The 22,050-nt window shown below is 46.2% G+C and overlaps 1 protein-coding gene across 29 annotated transcripts in view; it reads left to right on the top strand.

Annotated features, from left to right (window-relative positions):
- The window catches only part of Osbpl3 (oxysterol binding protein-like 3), a 176,689-nt gene that overhangs the window by 109,069 nt on the left and 45,570 nt on the right, over positions 1–22,050 (top strand). For 10 of the 29 annotated variants that reach the window (NM_001427811.2, XM_087658082.1, XM_087658083.1 and 7 more), the window contains 9 exons: positions 2,889–3,005; positions 3,157–3,210; positions 4,017–4,130; positions 7,774–7,941; positions 8,377–8,500; positions 11,394–11,497; positions 11,693–11,785; positions 12,765–12,921; positions 21,242–21,372. In NM_001427811.2, coding sequence (NP_001414740.1) covers positions 2,889–3,005; positions 3,157–3,210; positions 4,017–4,130; positions 7,774–7,941; positions 8,377–8,500; positions 11,394–11,497; positions 11,693–11,785; positions 12,765–12,921; positions 21,242–21,372 — 1,062 coding nt within the window. Of the gene's footprint in view, positions 1–2,888; positions 3,006–3,156; positions 3,211–4,016; positions 4,131–7,773; positions 7,942–8,376; positions 8,501–11,393; positions 11,498–11,692; positions 11,786–12,764; positions 13,472–16,387; positions 21,373–22,050 lie in introns of those variants that run through there. The other 19 variants (XM_087658077.1, XM_087658088.1, XM_087658089.1 and 16 more) reach the window with 4 other exon arrangements.

Raw genomic sequence — 22,050 nt, 5'->3', positions numbered from 1 at the left:
TTCATCTGTGTGTTTAAAATGCCCCCGTGTTTAATATTTCTGTGACTCGGGTGGCATGTTATGGATGGTGACTACAACTTAACCCCTTCTTATAAAGCCCACTACTTAGTGTCATTTACTTGATTCAAGAGTTTAATCTACTTCCTTGACTGGAGACTGCAACAGATACCACATGGAGAATTCTCTTAGTGGCTACTGCATGTACTGTACCACACTGCTGGAGTTGTACACAAGGTCAAGAAGGTCTCTATGGTAGTTTGGAAAGAAAACACCAATGTCCTGGGGCTCAAGTGAAAAATCAACAACTTATGAGTTAATTAAAGGGTAAATTTATGAGTTAATTAAGGGTAAATTATCTCGTAACACACAGTGACTTCTTTACCGCCGGGTTGACTATGGCTGAGCAGACTCACAGCCCAGCTGAGCTGTACCCCAACCCTTTCTGGTCAACTGACATCAAGCAGATCCTTGCTTACAAAGATGTCTCATGGTGCTTGCAGAATCTTTCTGGATGTAGGACACCCTTGTCACTGTGCAAGGCTGAGGAGTCAGGAAGTTTCCTATTGTCTCACTGTCCCGTCAGTTAAAGCCGAGATGCAAGACTTCGTCCCAACACTGTCAATCAACAGTGCCCCAGTTCCCCAGCCTCAGAGAGAACAGCTTCAGGCCACTGTGAGCCTTAGTGATAGAGGCTGCTTCTTAGCCATCACCTGCCAGCTCATTGGTGACTTGGGAAGAAGCAAGCATTTGAATGAATACAGGACCTACGAAAGGCATTTGAGCCTTCTCTCCCAGCCAAGGAGAGCCACCCTGCCTTCTTTCATGGGCTAAATCAAGCTTTTCTGTCTGCCAACATTTTCAAGTTTCTTAACCTAGGAAGAAGACAGAACCTACAAAACAGATGATATTTATCAGGAAGAAAAAAAAAATACACGCCCTCCCTTACTTGTTGACTTGAAGGGAGAGCGATCCTACTGTAGCCCCCTGACCTTCGTGCTGGCTGGTTGGGAGGAGTAAACCATATCTCCAGAATTCTGGGGCACCTCCTTTCTAACCTGAGTCACTAAAGCCACTTTTGAAATTCTATTCTTCTTTCCCATTCAGCCACAGATGAGACCGTATCTACGTTTCCGCCATTTTGGGAAGCATGGAGTAAAGGCTCACCCCTCCTGACATTTGCACTGAGCACCAGAGGGACTGAGCAGATGTGTGCAGCTGTTCTGGAGTTAGTGCCTTCTGCCTGAGAGTCTGAGGGCAGCTCCAAAGGCTGAGCCACTGAGTGCTTTCCAGAGGGCTGGGCCTTGGGTTTTCATGTGATGATACCCCCACAACCGTCTTACACAGATCCTGGTCTGTTGTATGTAACTTGAAAACAGTCATTTGACTCAAGGGCACTGGGCACACTTTGGATGTGCACAATATAGCCTTACTGGAGTTGGTTATCAGGAGTCTGCTGTTCACAAGACGGGAGGAAAGGGAAGGTGCTCTCAAGGGGCTCCTGCCCATGAGGGATAAACCTCATACAAGTTACCATGAGTAAGGCAGAACACTGGCGTGGTGGAGTGAGGGGGTGAAGGAATAGCTTCCTCTGAAGGAGGGGTGTTGTTGCAGGGCCTTAGAGAGGCACTGCACTTAAACAGGAAAAACACAGTTAATTCCAGCAGTGACTTTCCAAGCCGAAGTAAATGATTTCAGGATCGTTTGGTGTTTTACAGTGTGCTGCTTATCGCCAAGTAGACATTTTCCAGTTTTTGTCTAGGCATATCTGAGTGGCTGGACAGCTGCTGATGGTTATTATAACAAAATCCCATTTGAGGCTGCTACCTCGCCTAAAAGTTTCTCTAAATGAAACACTGAATACCACCCCATCCCCCGTTTTAACCATTGACAAAATCCCTTTTACAGCTCCAGATTCGGAGATACCTACAGTGGTTATTTTTAAAAACTAGGATGTGTCTTTATCTCCATTCACAGTGACAAGGGCTCAGATAAAAGGCAGATTATCAAAGAGTTCAGTTGTTAATGTAGGGAAGGATCCGGTTGCTAGAAATGATGTGCTGGGCTTTGGGAAACTTGGAAAAGAGCCCAGCGGGGCCTCTCCCTGCCCTCTGCCCTGGAGCTATCCAGATTCATGGTCGAACTCCTGGTGTCCACTTATTGCCCTTTGGCTGGACCATCTGCCCAGGGATTGGAGCTTTGACTCAAAGCCAAAGTGTCTATAAGAGATCTTCTCCAGAATCATGTATGCAAAACTATTACCCACGTGCAAATATCTTATATTATATTTAGTGTGTGCATCCAGACTCAGGTTGTTATCTAGTGTGTGCATTCCATGTGTATTTGACCTAATTCTTCTCTTCCTCTTCATCTTCCCCCTCCTCCTCCTCCTGCTCCTCCTCCTCCTCCTCCTCCTCTGCTGACTGTACAGTAACTGTGAGATGACATCAAAGTGAGCAAAAATAGAATTTATAGTAAGATCTTTCCCTTTGACTGTGCTGTCAAGGTTCAAAGACCAAAAAAAAAAAAAAAAAAGAGAGAGAGAGAGAGAGCTTAAAAAAAATCTAATTTGGGGGTTGGGGATTTAGCTCAGTGGTAGAGCGCTTGCCTAGCAACCGCAAAGCCCTGGGTTCGGTCCCCACCTCCGGAAAAAAAAAAAAAGAAAAAAAAGAAAAAAAATTAGTGAATAAAAAAAAAAATCTAATTTGATGCCACTAAACTACAGCTTTGAGTCTATAAAGTCTAAGGAATGGGTGGAAGTTAAATTTACATGTCTTCTTATCAAATGTGCCCAGGCTCTCTCTCTTGGGTCATTTCTCTGGTAGCTTGCTGCTCCGTGGTACTGTCTTTTCAAGGTGTGACATTTAGCCTCTGTTCTTCCGTCGGAGCAGGACAGCTGGGAAGTGGTGGAAGGATTGAGAGGGGAGATGACTTACACCCAGGAGCCGCCTGCGCAGAAAGGATTTTTGCTGAAAAAGAGGAAGTGGCCCTTAAAAGGCTGGCACAAGGTAAGACATCAGTGGTGGCTGCTCATTGTTGGGCACACACTCCACCCGTCTCAGTACTACGTTTTGAGAACTCATACTCTATCTGAATTTGGAGACCAGAGGAGGGATGTTAGCATGTCTGTCTTGCTAAGGTCTGTTTGTTTCCCCACAGAGATTCTTCTGCCTGGAAAAGGGAATCTTGAAATATGCCAAGAGCCAAACTGATGTAAGTCTTCTTCTTAGCCCAGCATGATATTGAAGAAGTGTGCAGGGTGCTTGAGGTCAGCCCGGGGCCACAGTGCTCTATGGGTAATGATTTTTCCACACCCACCCTGACCCCTGCCATTTAGCTTTAGATCTGGGTGGGCTCCATTCACCACCAGGAGAAGGGGCAGGACACCTTTACTGAGTTCTATAGGTCTTTCTGGTTTTAGCTAATTACGGAAACAGAGCATGTGGGAAGTGTCCTTCCCACTCTCATGGTGACTGAGGGGCTTGGTGGAGAAAGCCATGGCTAATGTGGACTTCCTCTTGAGTTAACCCTAGAGGTTGGTTAGAGGGTTCTGAGTGACCAGCGGGCCTATCTCATAGGGTGCTCTCTCCTCTTTCACAGCCATTTGAGTCCTCCCTAGTTTGTCTACATTCTTTGTTTTAAGTCACTTATGGACTAATGTAGACAGCAGGCCCCATTCCAAGGGACAGCAATGGTTCTTGCATTGCTGTAGAGTCACCTCATGGACTCCAACTCATGGAGTTTCAGCTCCTTCCCTTGCATCCTGGCTATGGAAACTCATGTTTATCCTTCAGCCTCTTCACCTGTGAAATAAGTCGAGTGCTTCTCCCATTCAGAAAAGGAATGCAGTCCATGTGCAACTCTTAACTGAGTCCTGCTTGCATGGAGAGCTCCATCAGTCATAGCATCCAGGTTTAGCGTCGGCGGTTGTAGAAGATGAGGTGGGGAGGGGCTGGGGAGGATGTTACAACCACGTTGACCACTGTGACTCTCAAGCAGTCCTCCCTGTGCTTCTGTAGATTGAGAGAGAGAAGCTGCACGGCAGTATTGACGTGGGGCTCTCCGTGATGTCTGTGAAGAAGTCATCCAAATGTATAGACCTCGACACCGAGGAGCACATCTACCACCTGAAGGTGAGGCTTCAGCCAGGGCCTGGCTCCCGCCTCCCAGCCACTGCCAGGGCTCTGGTTGGTTGGGAAGTTGTGTGAGGCAGAGTCTTGTTATCTTTCTCACCCTGGCTTCAAACTCCTAGGCTACAGCAGTCTCTAGCGTCAGCGTCCCGAGTCTCCAGGGCTGCAGGTCCTACTCCCCCAGCTTGGCCATGCAGAGCCATTTTACTGAGATGGACGGGCCATCCCCATACTGCTGGTGATGATTTGGGGACATCCATTCAATGGGTGGGCAGTTTTGATCACCAACGTGTCCCTAAGGGATACTGTTGATGTCAGGATGGGCCAGGTTTTCCTTAGCTGTGTAGAACCAATCCTCTCTTCACACTGCTTAAAGAGTTAGTGTCCTTCAATGTCCTTGTCACCTTTCCCGAATGTTACCATTCCTCCCCAGTGACAGCAATCAGTGACAAAAGCACCTTCATGTTCCCCTCCCCCAGGCTGTGTGTCTTTTGTATAGAATCATTTACCCTAGATTAAAATATGTTCTCCGAAGGATAGTGTTTACCGTGTGGAGCCCTGACTTATGACTTTAGCCAATTTTATAAAGACTTTGTTAGAATCCTCATATTGTAGTGAAATGTCATTTTTTTTCTAAACTGGGAGTTGGGAAATCTTAAGGCTCAATGCTTCCTACCCACTGCCTTTCTCCTGAAGGTGGGTGACATCATAGAAACATCAAGCGCGAGGCCCAGGGCAATGTCAGCTCTTATGTGATTGCTTACTGGCCCTTTAACTTTGACCAGTCATTTAATTCTTGAAAAGCCCTGTCTTGTTTTTGTTTTACCCCCACCACATGTAAAAATATGAAAGAGTATCTGTTTAAGGTTTGTCATAATTCCTTGGGGGGTCAATAAATTTAATAAGTTTAATTGTTGTTTAATGGTTAGGCAGTGCCTGAATGGATATACGTTGAGATTTGCTTAGTCAGCTTGCTTTACATTTAGGGAATGGGGCTGAGGGCTGGGATAACCGAAGATCTCACCTGTCCCTGTCCTCACCTAGCATGTGTGTCTCACATCTGTCCCCTGACCTAACCCTGAACTCTGGGTCTGGGTTAGTTCAGTGTGTAAAGCAGTTCCCCTTACACCGTGACCTGAAGATGCTTTGCTGTGAGAATGTCCCAGGTGTTAGTTAACAGCCTTTACCCACTGGACACCAGTGGTGTGTCATGTGCTAACAACGTGCACTGTCCTCAAGTGTTTCCAAGTGTTTATTGACAGGGAAAATCTCCTCAGTGAAATAACTGGCAAAGGAAAGGAGGGGAAAGCCAGGAATTATTTATATAGTAATTAATAATTAACATTATAAAATTTATAATTTAATAGTGAGTATAATAAATTATATATTGGTGTGTGTGTGTGTGTGTGTGTTGTGTGTGTGTGTGTACACACCTTACCCCTCTGCTCCTCCCTCAGTGGTTAATCTCTGCTGGGAGAGTTGGCACTGTTTACCTGTATTGGTCCCATGAATCTTCCTTCTGTGTTTTCACATGGTCAGGAGATAATGACTCCCTGCCCATTTGTAATTCTTTTTAGAAAAATGAAGCTATCATTCATTTCTACTTTTTAAAGACTTAAAATGTCTTAAGATACATAGGACTTGATATCATGAGACAGAGCAATAATTCTCTTATAGCTCACTGTAAGCTCTGCTTGGTTTCTCATTCATTCCTGAGGATCAGTTCTGACTTGGAGTGTAAGGGATGTTCGCCGAGGTCTCCCTATCCCGTCTTACCCCTCCCCTTCCTCCCACCTCACTCCTCCCTACCATCAATACAAGGTCTTGATGTATAGCCCAGGCTGGCCTTGAACTCACAAACCTTGAGTACTGAGGTTACAGGCATGCACCACCAAACCTAGCTTTATTCTTTCTCTCATTTTATACCCAAGAAGTCTGGGCAGAAGAGCAGTGGTCGCCCAGCCACAGTCCTGGAATTGCTGCAGGGCCTGTGACAGATTGTGGTTGGTTATTTAATAAAGTACCTCGTTTCTCTTCTTGTTTATCCAATAAAAAAAAATGAGTCAAAATGAGCACCTTGGGCACTGGTTTTTCAGGGCTTTGGGAAGCAGATCAGTGCAAGGACGACAGAAGATTCTTACAAAATTCCTTTTAACCACATCTGGGAAGTGCAGTCAGTTTAGGAGCTCACAATGCAGAAGAGACAGATAGGTGTGTGTGTGTCTGTGCTGTGGCTTCCTACAGACTTGTGCTAAGGAAGAGCCTCAACCTTCAGGTACCTTGAGCAACATGAAGTCCCGATTCTCTGAGCTCTGCTACCTCTCTCTGTCTGCGCAGGCTCCTTCCCAGCTGCAGCCGTAGTCAGGATGGTCACAGCACCGGCCTGGCCGGCCACTGGCCTACCTGGCATATTTGGGGGTTATTTTAAATTACACTTAATGAATCCAGATCCTAATCTATAGGCATCTCACTTTTCACTTTGAAATTATGAGTGTGTTTGATACACAAAATACTGGCTTAAAGATGTCTGTAGTATAGAAGTGATTGCTTCATTTCTTTTAACACTTTTATGAGCATTTGAACTCTTTCCTGAGAAAAGTTATTAGTTACAGCAGGCATGGTGCGATGCCTATAATCCCAGCATTTAGGTAGTTAATACAGAAGACTTTTCATAAGCTCAAGTCCAGCCTGGGCTACATAGCAAGTCTGACGCCAGTCTGTGCGACACAGTGAGTGTAGTACAACACGCTACACGGTGAGAGGCATATTGCTGGGCTGCATGACAATATACCACCTCAAATAAACAAATAAAAACTGTCAACTAAAACATTCTTCCTAGAAAGTGGATATTTATATTTCCTTTGCTGGGGAGGGGATGGATAAATATTTGTATAATAATAACAATAATTGGGGGCTGCAGAGATGACTGTGGTTCCAAAGGTCCAGAATCCAATTCCTAGCAGCCACATGGTGGTTCACAACCAACTGTAATGAGATCTGATGCCCTCTTCTGGCACACGGGTATGCATGCAGATAGAGCACTCATATATATATAAAATAAATAAATCATTTTTTAAAAAAATAACAAGAGCAGTACTCTGCAATGCTTTGTCAGATACTTTTCCTTTTTCTGAAAGTGGCGAAATGGTTTTCAGTTGACCAGCACGTGTGTTAGCAGTTCCTTCCAGCCATGTATCCTGCACAGACTAGACGAGCATAGGCCACTACCTCAGGAAACACCTACTACGTCAGTTCCATTCAGACTGGTTCATAAAGTCTGAGCTGCAGGCATTTAAGTGATGAACAGAACTGATACATTCAGCAGGGAGTGGGCAAGTCTCAGGCAAGAGAACTTGGAAGTATTTTAAGAGATAAATGCGAGTTTTAGTTCATTTGTTGTTTAATAAAAACTAGCCCTGTTTGCATTCTTAGAAGTTGTGTGGTGGTTAGAACATCTCACAGGAGACGAGTGTGTATTCTGCGACTGTGCGTCTTCCTCGGGTGGTCTCCGAGACCACATAAATGAAACCAAGACACAAGTGCATTTTCTTCTTTTTCACGTCGTTTTGATAAATAACTGATCCCTTGATCCCTTTTTAGCCAGTGGCTGGCTCTCTTCGACCTCTCTCTTTCTAACGCCCTGCAGGTAAAGTCAGAAGACGTCTTTGACGAGTGGGTGTCCAAGCTTCGTCACCACAGAATGTACCGGCAGAATGAGATCGCCATGTTTCCCCGGGATGTCAACCACTTTTTCCCAGGGTCCTCTGTCACAGACTCTGCTCCGGGAGTATTCGAGTCTGTTTCCAGTAGGAAGGTAATGATTGTGTTGCCAGCAACAAGCCTGAAAGAACAGAGAGGGACATCCCAGGAGTGAGTCTGAGGGAAGGTTTATCGGTGGAACAGGGTAGGTTGGGGTGGAGGTATCCAGTTAGTCTCTTGACCAGTAACAGATCCAGGATATAACTAGCACGGATTAAGGCAGGGAGCTGGGGTAAGGAGCCATCTGGGATCCTTGATCTGATCTGTGGCTTTCTCTTAGCCACACTGACCTTGTTTTTCCTACCTGGCTGTCGAATGCAGCTAAGCCTGTGTACAACCGCACAGGACTGTGGACTGTTTCCCAAATGTTACCGTGGCATCATCATTTCATAGAAGAAAATAAAGATGGCTGCGGAGGGCCATATAGCATGGTGTGCTTTAGCTGGGGTAGTGGCCAGATTTCTAACCTGCTCTTGTCATCCATGAACAGCGCAGCAGTCTATCAAAGCAGAATTCATTTCCAGCTGGAAGCAATTTGTCATTTTCTTGTGGTGGGGACACACGAGTTCCATTCTGGCTACAGTCTTCAGAGGACATGGAAAAGTGCTCGAAAGGTAGCAGTTTGGCTCCTGTGTCTGTTTTTTCTGTGGCGCTGTGGATGCGTGCTTGGTATTGCCTTCACACGCGTAGATAGCAGCTGAGCTCTTGTGTCTCTCTTTGCCGTGTTGCTGCAGTGGAGTGCCCTTGGCATTACCTTCATGGCCATTTGTGTCCTTGCTGTCACTCCTCTGCGTTCCGTTCCATCCCTTACTCTGCTAATGAAGGTCTCATTGTTAGCCCACATGCTCTCCCCACAGAGCTCAGTGTCTTCACCTGGATGCAAAAGACTTCCTTGTCTAGTCCTGGGATGGGTGCATGAGTTCCTCCTGGAGACAGAAATCATATCTCCATGGGTGGGGACTATTAGCACCCAAATGCAAACAAATGACTCTGCTGCCCACCCAAGATGAGGAATCAGTGTCCTTAAGGGAGTAAGTGGCCAGGTGGAGAGCCCAGTGTAGGCATTCTACACCCTGGCTTTACACTAGAATCACGATTTTTGTTTTTGTTTTTGTTTTTGTTTTTGTTTTTGTTTTTTTTTTTGGTTCTTTTTTTCGGAGCTGGGGACCGAACCCAGGGCCTTGTGCTTCCTAGGCAAGCGCTCTGCCACTGAGCCAAATCCCCAACCTAGAATCACGATTTTTATATTGTTTTAAATTATGTTTATGTGTGGTATGTGTTTGGGGGTGATGGATGTGAGTGCAGGTGCCCACAGAGGCCAGAAGGGGGCATCTGATCCCCTGGAGCTGCTCAGTGGGGGTGAAGTTGGGTACTGTGTAAGAGTAGCATATACCCTTAACCTAATTGCTGAGCTATCTGGACCCTTTAAAGTGTGGGGGTGCCTGTGCCCATGCCTCTGTCCCAAACATCCTGTTCAAATTAGTCTGGGGTGCTGCCCCGGTGACCCTGGTCCCAGAACTCCTTGAGTGAGTCTGACAAGGAGGCAGGGTGGATCAGTCCTCCACAAGGCAACTCAGTGTTCTCAACCCTAATTAGCTAAGCTCATCTGGAGAGCCAGACTGAGGTTTCCAGTGGGAGAGAGAGGTCAGGCTTAATTGTCTAAGGTGAGGCCTGGAGCATATGGAACTTAAAGGTTTTGAATTAAAAAGAGTATTTGAGTTAAAAAGAGGTTGCGAGCTGGATAGCTTGGTTTATAAAGCACTTGCTGTGCAAGCATGAGAGTCTGGGATTGATTACCAAAGCCCACAGGCAAAGCCAGATGTGGTCATGTGTGCTTGTAATCCAAGCCATAAGGAGTTGGAAATAGGTGATCCCTTGGGGCTGGGCACACTTAGACTATTTGATAAGATTCTGGCCAGTGAGAGACCTTTTTTTAAAAACAAAATGGGTATAGTAGTGTGCATGTTCTAACATACACACAAAGACACACACAGACAGACTCATACAGACGGGCTAGACAGACAAACACAGAAACAAGAGACACACACAGGCACACAGAGACAGACAGATAGACACACAGAGAGACAGACAGGCTAGACAGACAGACAGAAAGACACACAGACACAGAGACAGACAGACAGACACACATTAGACAGACAGACAGAAAGATACACACAGACACACAGAGACAGGCTAGACAGACAGACAGAAAGACACACAGACACAGAGACAGACAGACAGACACACATTAGACAGACAGACAGAAAGATACACACAGACACACAGAGACAGGCTAGACAGACACACACACACGCACACACACACAGACACACCTATACACACATAAAGACACACAGACACAGACAGAAAGACACAGAAAACACAAACACAGACACCCAGATACAGATAGACACACACAGACAGGCTAAATAGACACACAGAGACAGACAGACAGACAGACACACACACACACACACACACAAAGACACACAGAGACAGACACACACACACAAAGATACACAGACAGAAAGACACACACATACACGAAGACACACAGAGACAGACAGACACAAACACACACACAAAGATACACAGACAGAAAGACACACCGAGACAGACACACATACAAACATATAGACACACAGAAAGAGACAGACAAACAAAATTGTTTCTAAAGTATGTCCTTGAATTGGGGCCACTATTGGAGAAAGTTGTCAAGTGGCAGCCTTCCCTGTGTTACATGAGATGTAGTTTCCAGTGGGTATCTAGTCTCTACCCCTCCCACAATGTCACTTACTAGCTCCACTGATTGACTGTCGAAACGGTCTTCAGAACATTGTACCTGGACCAGCATCAGCAGGCTGGCCTGGGTATTTTAAAATGTAGATTCCCAGGCCCAACCCAGATGCATGAATCGGGAAATAGGGATAGAGCCTAAGATCCATGGGCGCACAGGTGACGCTGTGCTTCTGGAGATTGAGAGCTGCTATGCTGAGCTTGTGGCCCATTCATTACTCAGCAGAATCCCCATCTGCAGCCAGGGCAGCCAGGGCAGCCAGTGTGGAGTGGACTGTTGCTCACGTTAGTGACCATGTTCTAGTCTATCCTGCCCTTCTGTCATCTGAGGCCCATCTGTGGAGGGTCATCCTGGATCCTGGTACAACTTAGAGCCTATTGTTGCTGGATTAGGGGTGCCAGTGCTGGGGTATTCTGAGTTCCTGCAGTAGGCCACATTCCTCTGAGCACTCTGAATACATCGATTTAAGTCTGAGCACTGTAGCTACATGTGTAATTATCCGGATTCCCCACAAGAGAAAACCAAAGAACAGGGAACTTGTGTCCCAGTTCACAAGTGGGTTTCAATCGAGGCAGCCCAATTCCTATAGTAAACCACTAGAATCTATGGCTTTTCCTGTGGGGGGAAAGAATGTAAAGGGGGGAGTCAGATATGGCAGACAGAGCCTGGTGCTCCTGGACAGTGGTGAGCATCTGCCCCTCTTCCCACAGACTTGGCACACTGCCACACTTATCTGCTGGAGATGAGCCAGCTCTTAGAAAGCATGGACGTCTTGCATCGGACATACTCGGCGCCAGCTATCAACGCCATCCAGGTCAGCCTGCCTGCTCCTCAGTTCACCCTCTGTCTTCTCTTGTTCCCCACATCTGACTAACATGGGATGTCCTCTATCCAGTGCCTTAGCCCAACTCGAGGGGATGGCTGTGGTCACTTTGCTGTGCGTCTGTCCCTGTAGTTTTGGTGGATCTTACTGTCTGTGCTCTCTTCTCTCTCCTGTTTTCAAATGAAGGGTGGAGCTTTTGAAAGTCCCAAAAAGGAAAAGCGCTCGCACAGGAGGTGGCGGTCCAGAGCTATTGGCAAAGATGCTAAAGGAATGCTGCAGGTAACCTTTGCTTCGTCACAGGGCTTGCCCTCCGCATGGCGCCTCTCTGCACGCCACGGGCAGGGTCCTCTGGCTCAATTAGGGCAGAAAAGTGAAGGTCGTGGAGTTGATCTCTCTACCTGTGTGGACAGATGACTCTAATAACAGGTCCTCTGGTTACAAGGATAAGGCCATGACAATACTTGGGCAGGGGAGAATTTCTGAAGGGGAAATGGATTGATGTTGGAGGGGCTGCCACGCTTGTGAGAATTTGGGGTCTTTCCTTCTTTAACATCTAGCTTTGTCTGTGATGCTCCCTGCTCTAGTGTGTCTTGCGAGACGGCTGCTGTGGCCCTATCCTCTGAGTTACCTCTGTTACAATCCCTCCTCGTGGACCTGTCTTCTCTCAGCGCTTACAGGCCTGAGCCTCTATTCCACAGGCCCTTTCGCCCTTTTCCTTCAAACTCCCAGCCCCCCACCTGAGCCCCCATTCTGGGTGCCAGGAGCCGTCTTTCCCAGGGACAGCTAACCTGTTGTCAAGGTCACATACTAGATGGAAACGTTAGAACCAAACGGAATCTGGAGCGTTTAGAGAAACTCTTGTCAGCCCTGGGAGCTAACGGGGATGCTTTCCGAGTAAAGAACATTTCGTGCGCAAACGTGAGCAGCTGGTTCATTTTCCAGAAGCTCCAGGTGCAAGTGAAGAAAGTCATGTGGGAACTGATTTGCTCTGGTGGCCTAGTTACATGGGAACATTCACTGTCATTTTCAACTCGTGACTGTGAAGTTTCCACCGTGTCTGAGACAGCATGTGATTTCCTGCCCATTCATAGTTTTATAGGATGCCAGTGGCGGGGAGAGCATCTCCCCAGTTTTCATTCATTTTTCTTTGGCGTTAATCCCTTGGCAGGAAGAGACACTTCTAAGATACCCCCTTAATCAGTTCCAGTCATGGAGGCTCTAGTCTGAACAGAAATCTCTCCCTGTGCTGTCACGTTAGGTCCCTAAACCTTTTTCTGGCCCGGTGAGACTGCACTCCTCCAATCCTAACTTGTCAACACTGGACTTTGGAGAAGAGAAGTCTTACTCGGATGGTTCTGAAGCCTCGTCGGAGTTCTCCAAGATGCAGGAGGACCTGTGCCATGTCGCCCATAAAGGTGAATGAGTTTTCCTGCTTCCTAACAACATATGTGAGGGAAGTGTCTGTCAGTACAGAACTATGGCTCTCATCTTTAAGGGAATAATAGTTTGTTCTGGAGCCAAGTGTTAGTGACTGTGGGCCAGGGACGTAGCTCTACCTTGCCCCCAATTCCATGTTCCAAAGTTCAAGCAGTTTAATGAGGTTTTAGAGTTTTACAGATCAGGAAAGTCACAAATCAAGGCAGGCTTAAAATTTATCGGGGGATACACCAGAGAGGATTGCAGTGAGCACGGAGAAGATTTTCCATAGGCCCAAATGCTGTCTGATGGTATTCTTAGCTTTTGGGATGATGGAAACTTGTGGTCTTTTAAGCTAATTAATTCCAAAGGTGGTTTTTATTTGTTTGTCTGTTGGTTGGGTGTTTAAATCTATTAGTCATAAGTTATTAGTTCCAAACCAAAGGTAAGCAAGGAATGTTCGAGAGGGCTAGAATTAGTCCTAGATACGGTACTTAGTCTCTGGGCCTACAACAGTCCAATCTCTCTACAGTTCTGCAGCTCTCACCAGTCAATCCATCCCTGCAGTTGTAGCTTCCCAGGAGATCTCACTAACACGTCCTGTGCGTGCTTGAGTCTGGGGAATCTATCTCAGTGGGCTCATTTTCTGCTCTGATAAGGCTTTCAAAAGCCTCGTTTTTATTTATGTCTTTGTCCGTGATAATGTTGTTGCAACGATTTTAGTTTTGGCTGCTTGGAGGAGACACCAAGGGTTTGGGATTTGGCTGGCAGAATCCATGGGTTCAATCAACTGGAGATCGAGAGTGTTTTTAAAGTTTGCATCTGTTTTGAGCGCAGATTTTTTTCCATTATCATTACCCTCTAAACAAAACAGGACAGCAGCTCTCTACTGATCTTAAATTTACAGGCACTTAAGCGTCTAAAGATGTTCTAGCATGTGTTAGAGAACATGGAGTGCCTTCCATACGCTACAATGGGAGTGTTAATATGCTGGTGGTAAGATATAAAATGGTTCTCTGTGGATTAATGTGGCATTTGTTTCACCTCTTCTCAACCCCAATTGAGCAGTTCCTCTCTGAAGAATCCATTTGTAGGAATTAACTTAAAGCACATCCATATACAGATACCTACTGTAGCATTATTCTTCATCTGAAAACATGGAAATGTGGGTTTGACATCGTTAGCCATTCCGGAAATGCAGATGGTGCTGCTCTGAGGCCTTGCTGCGTACTCTTAGAAGAGCAGTCTCTGAATGGAGCCCCAGGAACCGGATATCTCATCCAGTGACTGGTGACCATGGAAGATGGTGGTGCATTCCAGAGGGTGGCCTACCAGTAAATAAACTAAACACATACCTACCACAAGATTCAACCACTGTGCTCTTGAGCATGTAATTTGGAGCAGTGAATGCAGCTATGGGGAGCTGCTGTGCACAGATGTTTTTAGGGCAGGCTGGGGTTGGGGCTCAGAGGTAGAGCCTGCATTGTTATTGTTAGCACCACAACACCAAAATATTACAAGCAGATTTATGGTACTGGTCAAACACTAGAAGCAAGTCAGTTCAGCAGATGAAGAGTTAAATAAACCATGATGTATCCATGCAGTGGAAAACTTCTTAGCAATAAGTAGGGACTTACATTTATATATGCAGCAACCTAGAGAGAGCCCAAAGACAGTAGTGGAATGAAAATAGCTGACTTCTAAAGTTTACGACCTCTGTGGGTTCACTTTGGAAATGATGAAGGAAATTAGTGGATGCCAGAGTTTAGGAACAGTGAGGGGGAGGGGGGAGATGTGACTGTAATTATAAAGGTGATGGGCATGTTCTGTATTCTGATCAAAGCACTGGTTATAGGAGTTTTCCAGTGCGATAAGGTCACGTTGACCTGAGGCATACACACATTCCAACGAGTGCGTGTAAGTCTGAAGAAGTCTGGGCACACTCCATTACTCTACCCTCCCTGTCCTGGGATTATGTTGTGCTGTGGTTAATAAAATGTTACTATTGGGAGATGGGACTTCCTCTGTGCTGCTTTCACGTTCCTGTGACACACTCCAGTGACACACCCCCTCCAACAAGGCCCCGCCTCCTAACCCTAACAGGCCGCCAACTGGGAACCAGTCTTTCAGATATATGAGCCATTCTCATTCAAACCGCCACAGAAGGGGACCCTCTCCTTCTGGCACAGAAGAGAAGCAGACCTCCTGCAATCCTACTCATGAGAGAAACGCTCATTTACAAATAGGAAAACCAAACTAAGAACAAAGGCAAACTCTGTATTCCTGTGTGCCCGGAGTGTTCTCTGGTGTTAAACTGGGATGGAGTGGTCACGTTCTGAACTGTTTAGAGCTACAGAAGCCTTGAAGGAAAAGCTTCATATGTCACAGTGCCACCACAAATATGTGTGACCCGAGGAAAGGGCTGCTTGTGCCTTGCTCACAGTTAGAATTCACTGTTAGTGGCTGGGCAATTGGATTGACGTACATGCTCAGAAAGAAGTGGATTGTTTAGCAAAATTCAATAATGCATCTAAATTAATTCAATTTGAATAGTGTTTAAAAGGTATTTTACAGCTATGCCGGCACCATGTAAGGATTGAAAATGAAAAGAAATAGATTACAGATCATCAAATCACTCCAGATAGTTTAGGAATGTTAGTCCACTGAGGCACCCTGTTTACCCCTCCCCTGCGCACGCGCGCGCGCACACACACACACACACTATATGCATGCCCTGCTGTTCTGACTCCTGTGTTCTTATGCACTTTTTCACTGTTTCCTTAAAGCACCATGAGATGCCAGCATCTCCCACATCGTCAGTCCATTTAGGTTTGGAAACTGATCGTTCCTCCAAAATCTAAGCCATAGCTAAGTAACAGGGACCGAGGAGAATACACATTCACCATACTGCACATTGCCTTCCCTCTGTTTGGCACGATGCCCTTGCAACTGATAACTACAGTCTTCCCTGAAGTTAACACACTGTGGAGGAGAGAGCATGAGTAGGTGGTCTTCAGCTCCTCAGAATGCCACAGATGACTTCCCAGTGCAAAGCCCACAGATTCTCTCCAACCTGAGGTGGTAGGAGCCTGTAGCAAGTAGAAAGGGAGGGGCCAAGAGTCAACTGAGCCATGCATATGGTGTCCATCCTATGGCTGGAGCTGAAGGTTTCTGACAATCAAAGGCTTCTTCTGGTGTCAGGTATGGCTAGCAGAGTATATCTGTAATTCCAAGGCTTGGAGGGCTTGACACCAGGCCAACCTGGCAAGATCCTATATCCATCCTCCTCCCCAGAAGAGCCCAAACTATGTCCCACCATCCTAGTCCAGCAAGGGTGAGAACAGACCAGTGAAGAGGTTGAAAGGCAGACTCTGTGACTGCCTTCTGATGTTTGTTGGACAACGAGGAGAGACGAAGGCAAGCATTGCGTAGCTGCAGCGTGTCTCAGAACCCAGTGCGCCTCAGGTGACAGGCAGGGGCTAAGTGGCAGGGGCTGACGACCATTTGGCAGGGGTGTGGGGGCTGGAGAGAGGGTGGCCATGCTTCGGGTGATTTAGGTGATCTTTGAGGTTCTCTGTAACCCTGTACATCTCAGACTTCTTGGGTGTCCTTGTTTATGGTTACATAGCCACGGGTGCAATACACTCATTTAGGTATCTTCTTTTTTAAGCGTCTTATTTATCTCTAGTGCATTTAGGATGACATCAGAAATAAATAAGAAGACACTCCCAACCCAGGAAATACTCTAATCTTTGTGATCCAATGTCTCTGTCTCCATTAGGGTTTCTGTTGTTGTGATGAAGCACCGTGACCAAAACGGAAGTTGGGAGAAAGGGTTTATGCAGCTTAAACGTCCACAGTGTTCATTATTAAAAGGAAGTCAGGACGGGAATTCAATCAGGACATGCAAGAGCTGATGCAGAAGCCAGGAAGGTGCAAGTTTCTGCCTTGCTCAGCCTGGTTTCTTAGAGAGCCAAGGACCCCCAGCCCAATGGTGGTACCCAGGGGTGGCCATTCCCCACCAATCACTAATCAAGAAAATGCCCTGGAGCTGGATCTTATGAAAGTGTCTTCTCAATTTTGGTTCCTTCCTTTCAGATGACTCTAGCTTGTGTCAAGTTGACGTAGAACTAGCAAGCAGGTGACTTACAGTGTAATTATGGTCTCCAGGAGCAGCCTCTAGCCATTGCTCTGGGAGTTATGGGTCATGAGTTGGCCAAGAGTGACCGCTTTAATATCCTCTGGCGTGTTTAAGGCTGTTTGAGAAAGTTAACCAACTGTGGTTGAACGCAGTGGTGAGCCCATCATTTGGAAGCCTGAGTCAGGAAGCACACATTTGAGGCCAACTTGGGCTATATAGTGAGACCTAGTTTCATATCTCTTTCCCCTTCTCCCTATCCTCCTCCACCCCTTTAGGGGACCTGATTTTCTTGATCCTCTAGGAGGAGTTTTTTATATCTGACAATAAAATAGGATTGTTTATGCCCACTGTATTTTTACATATGCACTTCTTTTCCTGAACACGAAGGACCTAGCAATTGAAGACCTTGGACAAGCACTCTACCAGCGAGCTCCATTGCTAGCTCTCTTAACTGAACACTGAAACAGACAGGGCCCATTCTGTCCCTTTAAAAAGCATAAACAAGAATGGGCTAGTCTGGTGGAGAGCCTCACCTGGCATCTGAAAGGCAGAACAGATGAGCTGGGAGAGCAGAGCCAGCCAGGTGAACCCTTGTGGTGTCTGGGGAGACAAATGTGTCCGCAGAAAGATAGAACCCCCAGGCACCCACTGGGTGAGCTGTCAGGGATAGGGGAAGGATGAGGGGAGATGTCTAACTAGGCATAAAATGCAGTGAGGTTCCTGTGTGGCCTGTTGTCCTTTCCCCACAAGGCTGTTGTTCCTTGTCTCAGCAAGCTCACGCCAGTCCTCATTCCTACACTCTCTACCCTATGTGCATTTAATTAATAATCATTCTGATAAGAGCTAAGTATCACACTACTCCTGCTGCCCAGATTTCAAGAACACAGGCATCACTGTCACTCTCGTGCATCTCTCTCTCTTTTTAATTATTGGGGAACCTCATATCATGCACCCTGATTATGCTCACCTCCTAGTCTTCCCATGTCCACCTCCCCATTTGATTCCCCACTCAAAAGAAAAAAGGAAGAAGCAAGTCCATTTTGTGTTGTCCGTGTATTCATTGGAACATGATCAAATTCCTAGTGGCCAGCCCCGCCAGGGTTGATGAGTCTTCTCTGCCTGCATCCATGCCAGAAGCCATCAGCTGAGGGGAACCTTGTATAGACCAGTGAGGGGCAGGGCCAGGTCTCCCATGCCCATGCACATTAATATGCCTGAAAACGCAGACGTGGGACATCTATGTGGGCTTTGGTGTTAACACGGGCCACAGACATCAATATGGTGCCTGGCTGTAATAGGAACCCACCCATGGCCCTCAGAAGCCACATGGAGCACATGATTCAACGTGTCCTCAGGGGGCTGGCCATACATGCCACACACATCAAGATGGTTCCTAAGACACCAAAGCCTGAAGACATCATCAAGTCAGCAGCACAGCCTGCATATGTCCACGTGGATCTTGGGCTTCAACGAGGTCTGGAGCAGCAGCATGGGCCACAGACAACAGCATGGTCTCCAGTGGTTTTGAGGGCCGTGTTGGTCCTTCAAGGAGGTCCAATCCAGATAGTAGCCCATTCTTCATCTTGGGTTTCCATTGTTGCCCAGAGCCAGGGTGGTGGTGGGGCATCCTACAGCTGTATCTGTGTCCGTAAAGCTCTAGGCTATTGTACACCATCTCTCATGCCTGTTGGGCAATTTCAGCATGTCTATTAGCCCCTTCTCTCACCTCTTACCGCCATCATGTCTCCAGGGGCTCATGCCTCTGTTTTTCTCTTTCCAACCTTGTCATTATGCATTTGTTTATTGTGGTGCCCAGGCTGCAATGCTGATGTTACCCGTTAGTAACATCATTATGTATCACATTGGTGCACTGGGTTAAAGACTTTGCCTGCCTGGCCCTATTTGATCCTTATCACAGGCTATAAAGTAAATGCTAACAGTATCCCCACGTAGAGTTCATGCACATCAGATAACTTTCCCAACCTTATAGAATGATTAAGTGATGGATCCTTCCCTCCTGGTCATAGAAGCAGCACCACAGCTAATAGATTCACATGCATTTGTGCGTGCATGCGTGCATGCATGCATAGGATATCAGTGGCAATTCTCTGGGTCTTTCACTAAGTTCCCGAGCCTGTCAGCCAGCAACTGCACATAGACTATTAGACAATGGACAGCCTTCCTTCTTGCTGGCAAATAAAGGAAGCAAGTTGATAGTGAGTGTTTAGTTTCTGTTATCCAATAGGCCATTCTTGGATAACGATACTGCTGGAAATGCAAGCCTGTGAAATTTAATAAAATATCGGTCACTGGAGAAGCCAGTCGCAGGGCCCTCTCCTTGTCTGCCCTTCTGTGACAAGCTGTAATGGAAGAGATTGGAAAGATAATCTCTAATGTGGTCTCTATGCTCAGTGCTTTAGGTAGTGATTCCCTTACCCCTAGGTGGTAATGTGTACCCTATGTGATCAGACCCTAGTAGATATTTTGTCATACCTGATTCTTTTTTCTAATTTCTGTGTGTGTGCGCGCGCGCGTGTGTGCGTGTCTGTGTAAGTGTGTGTGTATGAATTTGAGCATGTGCATACTACAGCTCGTGTGTGTGTGTGTGTGTGTGTGTGTGTGTGTGTGTGTGTGAGAGAGAGAGAGAGAGAGAGAGAGAGAGAGAGAGAGAGAGAGAGAGAGAGAGAGCGCAAGCGAACACTGGGTCACTTTGGTGTCAGTCCTCGCTTCTACTATGTTTGAAACAGGGTTTCTTTGTTATTCCCTGCTGGATAAGCCATCTGTCTGGCCCGGGAGCTTCTGGGGAGTCCATCCCCACTTTCCATCTCACTGGGGAGCACGGGAATTGCAGACCCAGTGTCACAGCTGGCTTTACGTGAGGCCTGGCACTCTAACACAGGTCTTCAGGTTTGCACGAAAACACTTTACCCTCTGGGCCACATCTACAGGTCCTAGCCCAAGTTTTGAAAACTCCAGTTTGGGCATTTAACGGGTTCTGGTTCTAAGGTCTCACAGAGCCTGCAAGCAGAGGGCCTGAATGCTAAAATCAAAGGAGGGGATCCGAGTGAGGAAACTAGCAAGAAACAGGGTGGCACCTTATTCTGAAATCATTTTGACCTTGCAGAAAAGCTGCCAAGAGTAGAACAAAGAACTCCGACAAACTCTCTACCCAGAGTTCTCACTGTTACACATCCCCAGCTCTTTCTCCACACATGCTTTTATTTTTCTGAAATTTGTGAGAATTGGACTTCTGTATTGTGTAAGCTCTTCTTTGAGGCTTTATGCTTTAGTGTATATACTGGGCACAGTGAAGTTATCTAACTCAGGACATGTCACTGGGAAATGACACTTTGGTCTCCCAGTCACAATGTCAGCTTCTGAAAAATGTCTTTTAATATCCTTCTCCCGTTGGGTACTGGATCTGGATCCAACATAGTTCTTCATTGTCCTGCTTCTTCCGCAGGGGATTAATTGGGGGCAGATTTTTATAAAGTTGATACCTCCAAGCCCTTGAAGAATGCAGGCCAGTTTTTAGAAAACAGGCTGTTCAGTTATCTGCGGTTTTCTCATGATCAGATCCAAGTTTCAAATCCTGGACTGTCTTTCAGTTCAGTCTGGTTTTTCTAAGGCATTGGAGATGTGGTTCCCAGGGTTTACCTGACTCTCACTGGTCATTGATTTTGACCACCTGGTTGAGGTGCACCCTGTCTATTCTGATACAATGATACCATATTTCCCTGATAGCCAGGGAGCCTTTCAGTTTCTAGTCTTTAAGAATGTAAAACTGAATAGTGGTCATCTTAACCCTTTAAGTCATAACGTTGTGGGAGGCCTGGGCAGATCAAAGCATGTGTAAATGTTAAGAGATTCTATTTTTCCATTGAGCCACACAGTTTCCCATCCACACAGGCCTCTCCCACCTCTCAGGCTCTCCCGAACAGGATTAGGAAATCCTAGCATTTATGAACCTATGTTACTTCATGTTGTCACCGGAGCCTAGAAGTTTCCATGAGGGTTTGCTCTCACACATTCAGTATGTTTTTAAAAATTAATGTAGAATGTCATTTGCTGAACTCAGAGTACTTTGCTGAATTCTTGTGTAAGAAGTACAGCTTCTACGTTAAGTTTTTAATTATGCCTCTCTTTTGTTCCTTCTTGTAATGATTATATCTTCATAGTTTACTTCGCTTTAAGGTCAGCTTTCAATAGCATATCGATGGAGAGAGAGAAGTTGAAGCAGCTGATGGAACTGGACACCTCCTCCTCCCCTTCTGCTCAGGTCGTCGGTCTGAAGCATGCCCTGTCATCCGTAAGTTGCTTATGTTTGCCTCATAAATGTCTGCAAATGCAGCCAGGCTTGTGAATGACTAATTCTTTCCATTTCCATGGTTGCATTGAAAATTGATGATTTTCAAGGTTGAATTGAATCTTGGGGGAGAAAAACCAAACAAATTAACCAGATTATATTCAAGCCTTTCTTCAAACTTTACATGGTCAGAATAATCCCAGACCATAGATGCTTGGATTTTCTTAACTGTTGGGTTCTCTGAGTTTGATTTCTTCCAATGTAACTGATTATTTTTTCTGTTTCTATAGAACTGTATGCTTATGTGGCTGCCTTGCAGACATTCATTGGCTAATGCTAACAGAGGCTGACATTTAGAATAGTCCGTAGCTCTGAGGCATCATAAGTTTAGATCGACTTAATAGATAGCACAGGGCAGTGAGAAATTTCCAGTTTACAGGTCTTCCGTGTCCACTGCGAAGTGCTGATCCTACCTAGCGCTCCTCCACATACGTGCGTGCGAGTCTCTTTGATTAAATAGCACAGACCCTTTAGCTCGTTCCCTCTCACAGACACAGGGATGAGTTCTTTCAGGTGACCGCACGTCTTCAAACAGGAAGACCATTGCCGGGGCCCCCAGTGGGTTCCAGCCATTTCCACTCACACTTATTTTCCTGCTCAGATTCAATTTCTTGCTCAGAA

Source organism: Rattus norvegicus, chromosome 4 (assembly GCF_021556685.1).
Source record: "Rattus norvegicus strain SHRSP/BbbUtx chromosome 4, alternate assembly SHRSP_T2T, whole genome shotgun sequence".
Lineage (NCBI taxonomy): Eukaryota > Metazoa > Chordata > Mammalia > Rodentia > Muridae > Rattus > Rattus norvegicus.
This window is presented reverse-complemented; position numbering and strand designations above follow the sequence as displayed.